The sequence below is a fragment of the Saccostrea cucullata genome, unplaced genomic scaffold, assembly GCF_032062105.1.
Source record: "Saccostrea cucullata isolate Sc308-1 unplaced genomic scaffold, CSIRO_AGI_Scuc_v1 ctg6911, whole genome shotgun sequence".
In the NCBI taxonomy this organism is placed as follows: domain Eukaryota; kingdom Metazoa; phylum Mollusca; class Bivalvia; order Ostreida; family Ostreidae; genus Saccostrea; species Saccostrea cuccullata.
In genome coordinates, this window is record NW_026931642.1 from 27940 (window position 1) to 41102 (window position 13163).

The 13163-nt window shown below is 33.5% G+C and overlaps 1 protein-coding gene, 1 long non-coding RNA gene and 2 pseudogenes across 2 annotated transcripts; 2 read left to right on the top strand and 2 right to left on the bottom strand.

Annotated features, from left to right (window-relative positions):
• The first annotated feature begins 426 nt into the window (after nt 1–426).
• LOC134233194 (uncharacterized) lies at nt 427–12950 on the top strand. Its single transcript, XR_009984934.1, has 3 exons — nt 427–634; nt 922–1001; nt 12885–12950. It is a non-coding gene; the product is annotated as an uncharacterized LOC134233194 (long non-coding RNA).
• On the top strand, nt 1682–4045 carry LOC134233192 (P2X purinoceptor 7-like; annotated as a pseudogene).
• LOC134233188 (uncharacterized) lies at nt 4070–7930 on the bottom strand (annotated as a pseudogene).
• Nucleotides 7932–9889, bottom strand: LOC134233189 (uncharacterized; the record flags this gene model as incomplete). The annotated part of the gene is made up of 3 exons (XM_062715175.1): nt 9233–9889; nt 8384–8539; nt 7932–8096 (listed from the first exon to the last, which is right to left on the bottom strand). Coding segments are annotated over exons 1-3 (735 nt in total), but the record flags the coding sequence as incomplete, so codon positions are not given.
• Nucleotides 12951–13163: the final 213 nt, after the last annotated feature.

The window sequence follows — 13163 nt, forward strand, 5'->3', positions numbered from 1 at the left end:
ATGCACATGATAGTGATGTCAGATACTGTATTAAATGCACAAAAATTATAATTTCATTAAAATGAAACAAAAAAGCAAATATAAACTTTTAAAAAAGAAAATCAATTCAATTCATTTGTAATGTGCAATGATCGAATGTTACTTGCAGGATATACTCTGAAGACAGTGATGTGCAAGTTCAAGTTTTGCTTGTTGTGAGTATTGTATATGTAACTGTAAGGATGAAATTATAACATATTTAATATGCAACATTATTATTTAATTATTATCATCCTGATCATGCTGATTGGAATAAAAAAATAAAAAATATTAAGCACGCCCAATTACTCCAATATCTACATTTACAGGTATATCAATGTATAAAAGAATCCTGTGTAAAGTTATATATATATATATATATATAGTAAGAGAGAGAGAGAGAGAGAGAGAGAGAGAGAGAGAGAGAGAGAGAGAGAGAGAGAGAGAGAGATGTTGATAAAAGGGTCAATATAATTGAAAATCATGCATCAGTGATTTTTGTTTTTGTTTAATTCTCAAAAGATTTAATCACATTCTGTTCTATTTTCAGCAGATACTTTAATAATAAAGAATGGGTGAAAAAATTCTCACATTATCATGCTGCATAATAGTACATGTAAGTTCAAAGGCAGAAGAAAATCCATTAAAAAAGAATTTATAAATACAATTGGTTGTCTGTTTCAGCAAACAATTTAATGAACTGAAAATTATGCTGATACATAATCAGTATATTATGCAAACTGTAAATGATTGCATTACATATTTTTCTGATTTGCATGTAGTGCATTGATATTTGTCAGTATTTTTCATTCAGTTTTTTTTCCACATAATTGCAAATGCTTGTATTTTATTTGGATTAATTAAATGTAGAGGATTGGTATTAACTTATTATCATATTTGTAGTTCAGCTGTAACAAAACAAATAATCTGATGAAATCTTCAACCACGAGAATCTAGGAAAGGATGTCAAGTCCAAAGAGAAGGTATGTTGATTACTGGTGATGATATGTTATTGATGTATATAGAGTACAGCAATAAAATAGAGAGGACAATAGTAATTCGTAGACAAAAAATTAAATCTTAATTCTTTTCAAGAATAGGCAGGTCATTATTAGTCACTCTGAGATAGTTAAGAGCAGATTTAGATTTGTTCAGATCATATAGCTATAGGGTAGGGTGGGTCCACAGTGGGGGGTCAAAGTTTTATTCTGGAATATTTAAGGCTCAGAAGCCTTTTCTTATGAAATCTATTCAAGATTATCAGGGCCACAATACATCATATTTTTTGAACAAATACATCCTAGTACAGAATCCCAGAATCAAGGATAATGGATGTGCCATAATTAGAAACAGAATGTTTATCTTGAATGTCCAATGTAAATATTGGAAAATTATTTTGTTTATTTCCTGGCTTTTAAAGGTCAAGTATCATGAAAATAAAACGCTCTAAAGGTTGATATATTGTCAATGCCATATATTAAATGAAGATTTTAAAGTTTCCAATTTTTTAATGACACCTACATGCTTGATTTACCTGTTTGAAAACTGACAATTTCTATTATCCCCGACGATGTTACCTCCCCTGTTCATGACGTCATTCGAGACATCAATATCAAAACAAAGATCGACTACTCACCATATATCATAACGCTCCGATTACGACATGGCTCATTTTATGGAAGATAATGACAGTGACGGTGAAATACCCGAAGTTGATTTGACACTGCATATACAGCCATACATATTTGAACCTTTGGGTAAAGATCGTTCTACTAATACATGTAATAGTTTGTCAGAAAGTGATCATCATGAATCGCACTCGGAATCGGGAAGGGAATCGCCGACAAGCTCTGAAGACGTCACTAGGGAACCTGTCGAGAGTTGGTATGTAGGTTAGGCCTAATTAATTTATTGTGTTTTTACATGTATATTACGTTTAGCCACAAAAATAAAATGACATGCATCAGGCTCCCGGGCGTACATATTAGGAAACATCTAATAAGGTAAAACTGATATCAGTGGTGGCGTCTCCTTATGACTTATGAGTGAAAATTTTAGAGAGGGGTGTTAAATAACATAAAATCAATCAATCAATACGGGAAATTTTTAAAAGTTACCCCTTATTTATTTATTTATTTGCTTGTAGATTTGTTTGCCTAACGTTCTATGATACAGTGTTTAACAATTTTTTAACCAGAACCCAAATGCAGATTTATTATGCCCTCACTTCAGGTGTAATTGTGGAAACTGTGTGGAAATGCCACAGCAGGGAAAACAAATGCTGCCGAAACACCAACATAGTAAAGGGAAAAGGTGATGAGAAATCTCTCCAATGTATTACTGAGCATAAAGGTTTCATCGTAAATTGTTTAAATCATTATGTGTTAATTTTTACTATGAATACATACAGGATAATGGCAGACAAATGAAAGAGAACCCATCCATGAGTAAGTTTCATAGACAGGTCAAGGGGGGGAGGTTTTCCCTTTCCCAAAGGGAATTTCAGCATTGTTGATTACAGGGTTTCCCTAAGACCCGGGGGCCCGGAGAATTTTCCTGCATTTTGATGTAACCCCATTACTTGAAATCCAGTTAAGCCCCTAGCTGTAAGCGGAAGAACCTCACCTTCTTTTAAATTTTTTTAGGATGATTTTCCCCTTAGTTTGGACTTTCAGTAGGGCGTGGATTCCCGGCGCACGAATAGCGAATATAGTAGATTCTCATCGGTAAAGAAATTAATAACATCAGGAATTTAAAATTGTTGTTGACAACGATAGACGACTTATACCCCACCTCTGTGCCATTAGAGAACTTTTAATTGGCTATTTACTACACCATTACATTCGGCCGCATTTCTATGATATGTACATTTAGACAGTGAAGGGAAGCTGTGTAAATTTCAGAAGTTAATTAGGTAACGTCGAGAATGCCAGGCTTACTGAAAGTCGAAACTAAGCGTGTAATTGTCCTGACAAAATGTTGCCTGCTAGGTATTTCAATAAATAGGGACAAAGCTGTTGAAATATCAAAACAAGGATTTAATTTTACTTTACAATTCACAAAATAATGACAATTAAAAAAAAAGATCAACTCAGTCTCAGATGGAAGTCCACTTTTCCTCACAATTTTGTCTTTCCTGTTCAGGTATCATTTTCCTTTTTCTCCGAGTGATATGGCCACCTCTCCCCTTTTTACTGTCAAAACTTTCAGTCCAAAGTACATGTAATAAATGATTAGTTGAATATTTAAAAAAAAATGTTTTTTGCCCTTTTACCAACCCAGATTTTTTTAACAATGGGCAGGTAGGTAGGAGAAATATTTAATTTTCTCTTCTTAAAATTAAAACAAGAAGCATGAGGGTCACAATGCTCGACTGCATCATTTTCCTCTTGCTGCTCTTCAAAAGGTTGTTTTGAAAAAAATTCCATCTAAATTCCTTTGAAAGAATGTGGGTCCAAACGTCATGTAAAATTTAATCCCCAGTTTTAACCCCAACCTAACACCAGTGTCCCTCTTTGAACAAAATTGAATCCTCAGAATGTGTCGATTTCACATCCTATATTCTCACCAATATCTAAGGAGGTAAGGGCTGCAAGCACTGAATAAACAAAAAGGTAGTCCATTATATTTTATAAGTAAAATTAGTCACTACTAAATTAAGCATCTAAATGACCTCAAAGAACATTTTAAACTGGGTTGAAATGATTCAACTACCAGGTTAAAAAAAAATTGTAAATGAAAAAAGCAATAAAATATTTTGAGTCGGGCTAATTTCGATAGTTCGGTCAGCTAAGGGCAAACAAACATTTTAATTTAGGCCTAAATAAGTGCACATATAGGATTATGTTGAGCATATCCTCTGCAATATTTCAGACTTTACAGACATCTTGCCTACAGAAGATTTGTTCGGTGGGTTTATCATATTCTTGGGAAGAAGAATAGACGTGTCTACCATCTTGTGTTGTCAGCAAAATCAGACAAGACTTTTCCTTCCCAAACCTATTGTGGTTTTAAATATCCAGAATAATGATAGAATTTGGAAATATTATATTTATTCAATAAAATCTGGATCAGTAGCCACAATGTCTTCTTTTCTAGCCCTTCCTTCCATCTGAGCAATTGGTCTCGGTCTTTCTTTCTCATTTATTGCTTTGGCTGCTCTCGCCTCTCCATAAGAATTGTGGACTTCTCTCTGAAGATGAGGTCTTCAAACAGTTCATTCACATAATCTGTCAATTGAAACAAGCAAGCAACTGGACATTATGCAGGATTTATTATTTCTACAAGACCAGATATAAAAAAGGAATCCTATTTTTCCATGTGAAAAATTAAATCTTATCTCCATCCGAGAAACCCTATTATACCCTGTACAGGTATTTGATACTCCTTGCAAACCAAGGAGTTTTAGTAATTAATATTAAAACTGCATTACCTCTCCGACATTCCGATGCACTCAAAAATGATTTATTATTGATAGTTTACCGAAGCTTAAAATTTTGGGCAATCACCTTCCTTTCAAATACCTCTAGTATCAGTCTATATTAAAAAGTTATTTGTAGAAGGCCAACATACAATACCTACTTATAAGGATAACACTTTTTTGGCTTGAGAATTTAAATGAAGGGTGTATAATGATATTCATGCACTTACTAAAAGTTTGTTGAATTTTTACTTCTTTGGCAACCTCCTTCACCCTTCCTTCCCTTTGGGTATGAAACACTGTATATCATATCACCATCTTGATTTTTTGCCTGCTCCCTGGTTGAATTTTCATCAAAATGCAATGTGGCTAAATAAAACCTATAAAAAGTTATAAAAGGTGATTCTGAAAATAATTTTATGAAACTTTTCATATAAAAAAAGAGGCCCATGGGCCACATCACTCACTTGAGCACATTTGCTCTGAAAAGCACAAATCAGTTTAGTATTGAAAAAATACATGTTCAATGGGGGAGGGGGCACTTAAATTTTAGACTTCCTAAAGATGCTTCCACATTAATATAACAAATGGCTTTGATGTTCTTGAATATAAGATTTTTAAACATGTTTTCCTATATATTCCTTTGTAAAAATTTGATCCGTCATTGTGGCCCCTCATTGTGGGGGTTTTGATTTGAACAAATTTGAATCTAGCTGCAGAACTGAGGAGTAAGAATTTTTTTGAAATCTAGCTTTTTTTGCAATTGAGGTAAGAATTTGAAAGAATTAATACAGAACTGTGCACACTTTTTTGTGCACTTTTAATACACATTTTTTCAATTGGTGGCACTGTAGCTATTCAGTCTGTCAATATATTCTTAATCTTCACTACCTGAGGATGATTCCATATCAACATTACCAATCATAGTTTTGCTGTTCTTGAGAAGATTTTTAAAGATTTATTCCTATACATTAGTGATTACCAGTACTATGTAAAACTTACCCCTAGAGTTCATCATTTTAACAAACTTAGTCTACACAACGTAAGGAAAGTTTCACATACATGTATATGTTTCAACTCTTGGTTCAGTGGTTCTTGAAAAAGAGAATTTTGAAACATGCCACCAAATTTTCACTTTTTCTTAATTATCTCCCCTTGAAAAGGGGTGTGGCCTTTCATTTGAGCAAACTTGATTCCCCTTTGTGGCAAGTTTGGTCGAAAAATTGTTCTGGAGAAGTCAAAAATGTGAAAAGTTTACAGACGGATGGACAGCTGGACAGACGGGCTATAGACAAAATGTGATCAGAAAAGGTCACTTGAATTTCAGCTCAGGTGAGCTAAAAAACCTTAGTGTAAATTAAAGGCTTAAGTAATTCATGCAATACACTCAAAATAAAGCTTTCAATTTTCAAAGTTCCTTAGAGTTAATTACGTACCGTGCTTCCATTTGTGCATGGAAGAAGTGCACAAACTTAGGGGCAAAATGACAGAGCACCTTGTGGAAAGCCTCAAGCCCAGAAGTCTGTTCTGCAGGAGACATTTTTCTGATATCTGTCAAAAGAAGCCGGCCTTTGACAACCTTTTCCAACTCATCGTAAGCTTTGGAACCTAAAAACATTGATATCTTGTCATAAAGGATGTATTTTTGGAGTTCTAATGCTGGAAATATTAAAATAAGGGTGGAGGGCAACAGTCTTTTACAGGAAAAGCTAGTATTTAATTAAGCAGTAAACCACACATATAACAAACTTGTTTATAATGAATTGACACTTACTGCGAAGTGATTTTCATCATATTCATTCCCCTTGACTTTAAAATGTATTAAAAACTTAAACGGATACAAGGAATTACTATATATATATTTAGATATTAAAATATATATAATAACTTATAATAACTCTCTCTCTCTCTCTCTCTCTCTCTCTCTCTCTCTCTCTCTATATATGTATAGATTTATATGTGTGTGTACCTCTACGAATCCAAAGACGGTCTTCAAGATCTCCATGTTCACACCTGGGAAACTCTGCACCATGCCCCTCATGAACATTACACACGTGATTCAAAATAGAACACCACTTCTGGTACACCAACTCACCATCTCCGCCACTACTCATTGCACACCAATAAGTGTGATTGCTGATGGACCTTGCCCAATCTCCAACAATTTCACAGTTTTTCTTCTTGCTCACAGCTTCTAACTTCTTGTAAATTCCTGAGACAAGAATTAATTGATTTTTTCACTAATTTCAATACATAAATATACTATTTTATCATATTTTGAATATTTTCAATGAAATATAATTCATTATTATTCATGACATTGAACACAGATTATTTAACAAGTTTTTATACACTATCAAAATCAGACAGTTTTGTCATTATATGTACACTTTATATCTTGAGGCAGGGCCCAAGTTAGCTTACAAATGAATTTTTACTTTATACATGTTTATATCAAGGTACATGTTTATGTATGTTTTGAAACTCAAAGATACTTGTAAAATAATTTTTTAACATATGATCAGATGTATAGAGTATACATAATTATAAAGGAAAGTTACCTTTAGCAATGTGCCAGCAATCAAACCAATGTATTATTTCTGGATGGGTTTCACGCATGTACTTTTTTATCTGAGAATGGCGGTCAGTAACCAAATGTGAAATCTGTAGATCCTCATCTGCAATTCTGGCAAGCCCTCTTTGTAAACCCTCCAGCTCCATGGCATACGAGTTTCTAACTTCATTTTTCTATGATTAAAAATAAGCATGGTTCATTAAAAGCAACAACAAAAAAAATTAAATTCTGTCTCATAGTTCAATTTTACTTCAAGAAAATTAAGAAATATCTATTTAAAACATAATGTCAAAATAATAATTTCAAATTAAGCATTTTTTCATTGTTTTGATAGTTTGTAATTACCTGCACAAGCTGTGTATCCAGGATTTTGTTTGTCTTCAGATCCATCAAAGTGTATGAAAGATATTTGGCTGTGTGGCCAGGTGAGCAACACCGTCCATCTCCACCCAGCCTCAAAGGTTCTCCAGACTCCTGTGCTGCTGTAAAGAGATGTAACTGCTCTCTTTGCCAAACATCTTCTATAGTTGGGACTAAATACAATGACTGAATTTTCATGTATGTTCCAATGCTGAACATCTGAACTGAAGCATGTCTACACAATGTTAAGAATTTGTGAGCACTGCCCCCAGAAAATAACACAGCTCCTGCAATGATTAAATTACCAAGGGGCATAGCACTAGATGTAGGCTGACTTTCCCATTTTTTCTGAGCACTGCAGTTTTCACATAAACTCTTAATGCTAATGTATGAGCCTATGATAGTCTTTCTTAATGTACATTGGCATCCACAATTGTAGCAAGATGTAAATAATTGATCTAAGCAGGATTCAAAAACTATAAACTTTCTTTCCTTAGCAGGGTTAATGTCTTGTTCAGAATCGTGCTCCTCATTCTCACTTTCCGGAACCCAGTCTGAGTCTGAGTCTGTGTCATTGTCATCCCCTTCATCTGTGGATGTCAGGAAGCTGTTGTCAAGATATTCAGATATTCTCTCTTCAGTCTGAGTTCCTGTAGAAACCTTTTCCACATCAGGAGGAGATAAAATGTTTATTTCTGTTTGTAGTTTTACATGGCGTCGCTTCTAAAATAAACCCAAAGAATCAAATTAATGGAATGGGGAAGTGCAACAAACATTTGATCTTGTACAGTATATCAATCATGTCATGTTATTCTCATTAATAGGTTTACTGGTTATATTGATATGAAGATATTGGTATGATTATAATGAAAAATTAAGTAAATGTGGTATATGTATATAACATGCACATCATAAGAAATATCAAAAACTCAAATCATAATTTTTTACCCCTTTTGAACCAGACCTCCCCTTTTTAAAAGGAGCAGCCATAAACATTTAAGTAAACTTACAACTACATCATATGTTGTCTGGGACATTGTGGAATAGCACTGAACATGTTGAACATTTGTTTCTTTAAAATTTGCTGGACAGACTGTGTCACCTGATCTTTGATCATCTTGTGGTTGTGGTAATTCATCATTGTCAATATCACTGGCATCTAAAATCTGCAATGCATCAATACTCATCTATATTTAGCGCAAGCAATTAAATAATCCAAAAATATACATTGGTGCATTGTACATTGACCGATCCAGGAATCTTGAAAAAAAGGGGGTACTAGTCTGGGGTTAGGGTAGATAGAATGTTCTATCGTTAAAATGATAAATGTCCTAAGGACCCAGATTAACTTGATACTTTAAGGGGCATATTGTCACACCAAAATAAAATTTGATATATTTTGCACATGGGGGGGGGGGGGGGGCTGAACCTCCATTTAAATCTGCCGCCCCTCTAAATGCGCCAGTGCATTATACATGTACATGTTATAACATATGTGTTAAAATACACGTTACCTTGTTTATATACACATAGATATTCGTGATATGATTCGCCACTCTTGTGATAAAAATACATTCGTGATCAAAATAAATGACTAGGAATGCATATGCCTAAACAAAAATAATTATTATTGACCACCGTCCGTTAACATTTTGTTAATCAGTTCCGAATATTAACTTAAACTATTAACATTGTTACCATGTTTACGTTTTGAAGATGTGCATATGTTGGTCGAATTTCCTCTACTTGTTTTATCAATATTTGAAAATTGAAGTCACCGGTCACCCTAAATAACCAGATTTCTATATTGCAAAATATTAAAATGTTTTAAATAGTGGTTTTCAAAATTATTTTCTTACGTTATAGCGTCTTCTTTTGGTGATTTTCGCAAGGGCATCTGACTTGGAACGACCAACCATGCTAACGTCTGGCCTGTCAATGTCATGTTGCTGAGACGTGGGGCTAGCTGATCTTTTAACCGATAGCCTTTTTTCTTTGGGATCCGTGTAATCGAATAGAGATGGCACAGCTCCTGATTTCAAGATCTTGTTTTTTAACTGAAACTTTACGTTGTTTGCAATGTCAGGATTTATCGAGAATTGATCTTTGTCAAAATGTCGTTCACAAAGTTTACTGTATTGAGTAGGATGAAAACCGTCTCTTCTCAATTTGAGAGTCCAAATTTTTCTAAATTTGGGATCTTTCGGAAACAAATACAGGCTAATTCCCTGGCCAGATTTTATTGTGCAGTTAAGTGCGGCACACTGCACCATATTTTCACAAAATTGACAAGAACTTATCTCTCGCTCATTACCCTCTTCAGCGTCCTTTGGGCGAGTGTCTCGAATGACGTCATTTTCTCGAAGGGAGATAACTTGTTTGTAAAGAGATTGGTTACGGTGCAGGTGTATATTTAATACCAGTTTAAATGGTTTATTGCTGTTAATAAAGCAAATTATAATCCAGCATTTTATTTTGGTAATATTTGCGAAGTGTTTAAACCAGAAAAACTTAGATTTTCATATATCTTTCTACTTGACCTTAAGTTAAGTAGAGATTAAAATAATATAAGTTTTCATAATTTAAATTCCAATTTTATGGAGACTCTAGTTGATATCTATGTAAGGTCAAAAAAGCTACAATTTTCAGAAAGAAAGCAATATTTTGGGGTTATAGAAAAGGGGCATAACTCTCATCATGATAGTAATGATGGATTTCAGATAATGTGAGAAATGTGTGCTGTTGGGAAACAAGTGAATACAGTGCAGTCTAAATAAGTACAGTTAAACAACAGTATCTTAAAATCAAAAAACTTTGACTACCTATATAGCGTATGTTGACGTTCGTGACAGTATTACAAATTGGATGAATGATTTGCAAACACTATATATGATTTACTTTTGTTAATTTAATTTGCTCATTTTGCGCATATCTCTTTCTCATGCAGATTATTAATGAACAATGATAGATTGAATTAGCAACTGTAAATGGCATACATGTATATGAATTTTATATACTCTGTTTAGAGTTGAACTTTGGTCTTTGACAGTTGACACTGAGTGATATTTTGAACACATTGAGATATCAAAGTCATTTTAAAGTCCATTGAACGACATTTTTTTTCTATATATCTTACCCTGAATCTCTTGGATATCTCAGTTTTTTTCAGCAGTCCCATGAGCATTTCAAGATAACAAGTATGACTTAAATATTTTATTGATTCAATTAATTTATGATGAATTATAAAAATATCAACTAGTGCTAATTGTAACGGGAACCGTTACAGATGTTCCCCAAATGCTCCCCAACTTCCTTTTGGTGCCATATCCTCTGTAAGCTTCATTAAATAAACAAAGACAAACACTGTGCACTTTTGACTTTAACAACGTTTCCCCAGAAGGATACCAATTACATACAAATTTTAGAATTGCACCCGTGCACATGTGAATGCATGTGCGTTATGACCATATCATCTTGTCTACACTATCTATATATTTTGATGTACTATAATATGAAAGCATTCAGTCCAAAAGTATTAAAAATCACTCATTCAAGTGTATTATTAACTTCACTCGTTCTAAATGCACGCACGTGCGTGCACGTGCATGTTGACCATACCTTCTTGTAGGAGTCCATTATACCTATCTGTATTCTAAATCCCATCCTGTTTGTTTGAAAAATAAAGGAGTTATAGCCATTTCAAGTTTCAGCCAATCAGATTGCAGCACACGTACATGCGCGTGATTTCATGATTTTTTCTACATCGTATTGTAGGACATCCTAATGAAAGACTATGTTTGAAATTTCAAAACATTTTGTCAAAAAACAAAGGAGATATAGCCATTTAAAGTTTCAGCCAATCAGATTGCAGCACACGTGCATGCACTATTTTTGAAATTTTTTGTATATCATATTGCAGGATTTTCTAATGTATGACAATATTTTAAATTTCAAAGCATTTCGTCAAAAAACAAAGGAGATAAAGCCTTTTAAAAGTTTCAGCCAATCAGTTTAAAAGTGCATGTGCATGCACGTGATTTCATGAAACTTTTATAGATCATGTTGTAGGATATTCTAATGTATGACTATATTTTGAATTTCAAAGCATTTGGTCAAAAAACAGAAAAGATATTGAGATTTTTGTTTCAGCCAATCAGAGCGAAGCGCACGTGCATGCGCGTGAGTTGGTGCTAATTTGATAGTGTCACATTATTTACACTATTAATATATCTTTATATAATGAGTTTCAAAACATTTGTTCAAAAAACATAAAAGTTATAGCTATATTAAGTATATCAGTCAATTCACTCATTTCACGCGCACGCACGTGCAGGGGTATGCGGGAAATACCTTCGTTCCGCACACCTACACTACACACCTATTAACCCTAAAAAGGTTTTAGCTCAGTTGGGTGAACAGTTTCTGAGAAACTGCGGACAAAAAAGTACCGGAGAACAAATAAGAAAAAAAATAATAATAATAATAATAACTAAGAAAGCTGTTGCAAAGCAACGAGTATCTTTTGTTTTGTTTTCATTTTTAACGAATATGAGAAATAAGCCCCCAAAAATTTGGGTTTAATCCTCAAAATCTATGTTAATTAATGCAAAAATAAGCCATTTTTTGCTACTTCCGGTTTGACCGGAAGTGACGACGAGGACGGAAAATTTATTTTTTTGTTCCTAGTGACATAAATACCCAAAAAATTTTTTAATTACCAAAATACGCGTTTTCCCACTACTTCCGGTTTGGCCGGAAGTGACATGGTCGGACGTATTTTGACAGCCAGAAAGCTTAAATTTTAACAACTTTGCTTCTTTGATGATTACAAATTCTCAATACTTTTTAGATATAAAAGAAAAACATGGCCCCTCCATCCCTTAATTTTAGGGGCCAGCCCTTTTTTTGAGATATCATTTGAAAGATCTTGGAAATTTTACACTTCTTTTGTTCTATATGTTATAACAAAATATTTCAAAGGAAAAAAGGGATATAGAAAAGGTTGTAAAAAATTTGAAATTCGCGATAGGACAATTTTGGGATAGCAGCCCGAGCGCGGCCTTTCATAAAAATGAAATTCATTTTGAATCTATAGACTTAGGACTATCAAACCTGAAATTTTCACGTTTTTATCTTACGCCAGTTTTTTAAAAGTTGGGAAACCTGACCCTTCAAAAATCATAAAATCGACAATATTTCCGGGCCGGAAGGACGTATCAAAACGGAAAAAAATGAATCAAGTTCAAGTAATGTTACATGAGTCCTAAAGTTTCATGGAAATCCATCGAGCCGTTTTCGGAAAAACGCGTGCACAAAATCGGTAAGAAAAAAAAAAAATAATAATAGGGAAAAAAAAAAGTGAAAAAAAAACCGAAGAATAACAAGAAGGTCTTCCGCTGAAGACGGAAGACCTAAATAAGAAACAGAGTAAAAACAATATGTTCCCAAATCCGTTTGGGGAACATAATCATATACTTTTATGTTAATGCATTAACATTTTATATTTTTCAGGCCATATAACAAATGGTTGCTGAATTCATGAAGACTAGCTGGGTTGATACAGTACTTTTCTACTTAAAGAACCATATCTAAACATCATTTGAGGATCCCTTTCTCAAAAAAAAAATTTTCATATTCAAAACTTGTAGTTTATTGTTTATTTGAGTTGTTTAACATTCTTCTTAGATCTTGTGAAGGGTATCTAAATATTGATTTATGAATTTTTACTTCATTGTTAAACAGCATAATCTTTATTATAACATATGCCTGTAATATACAACTTATTTGTTG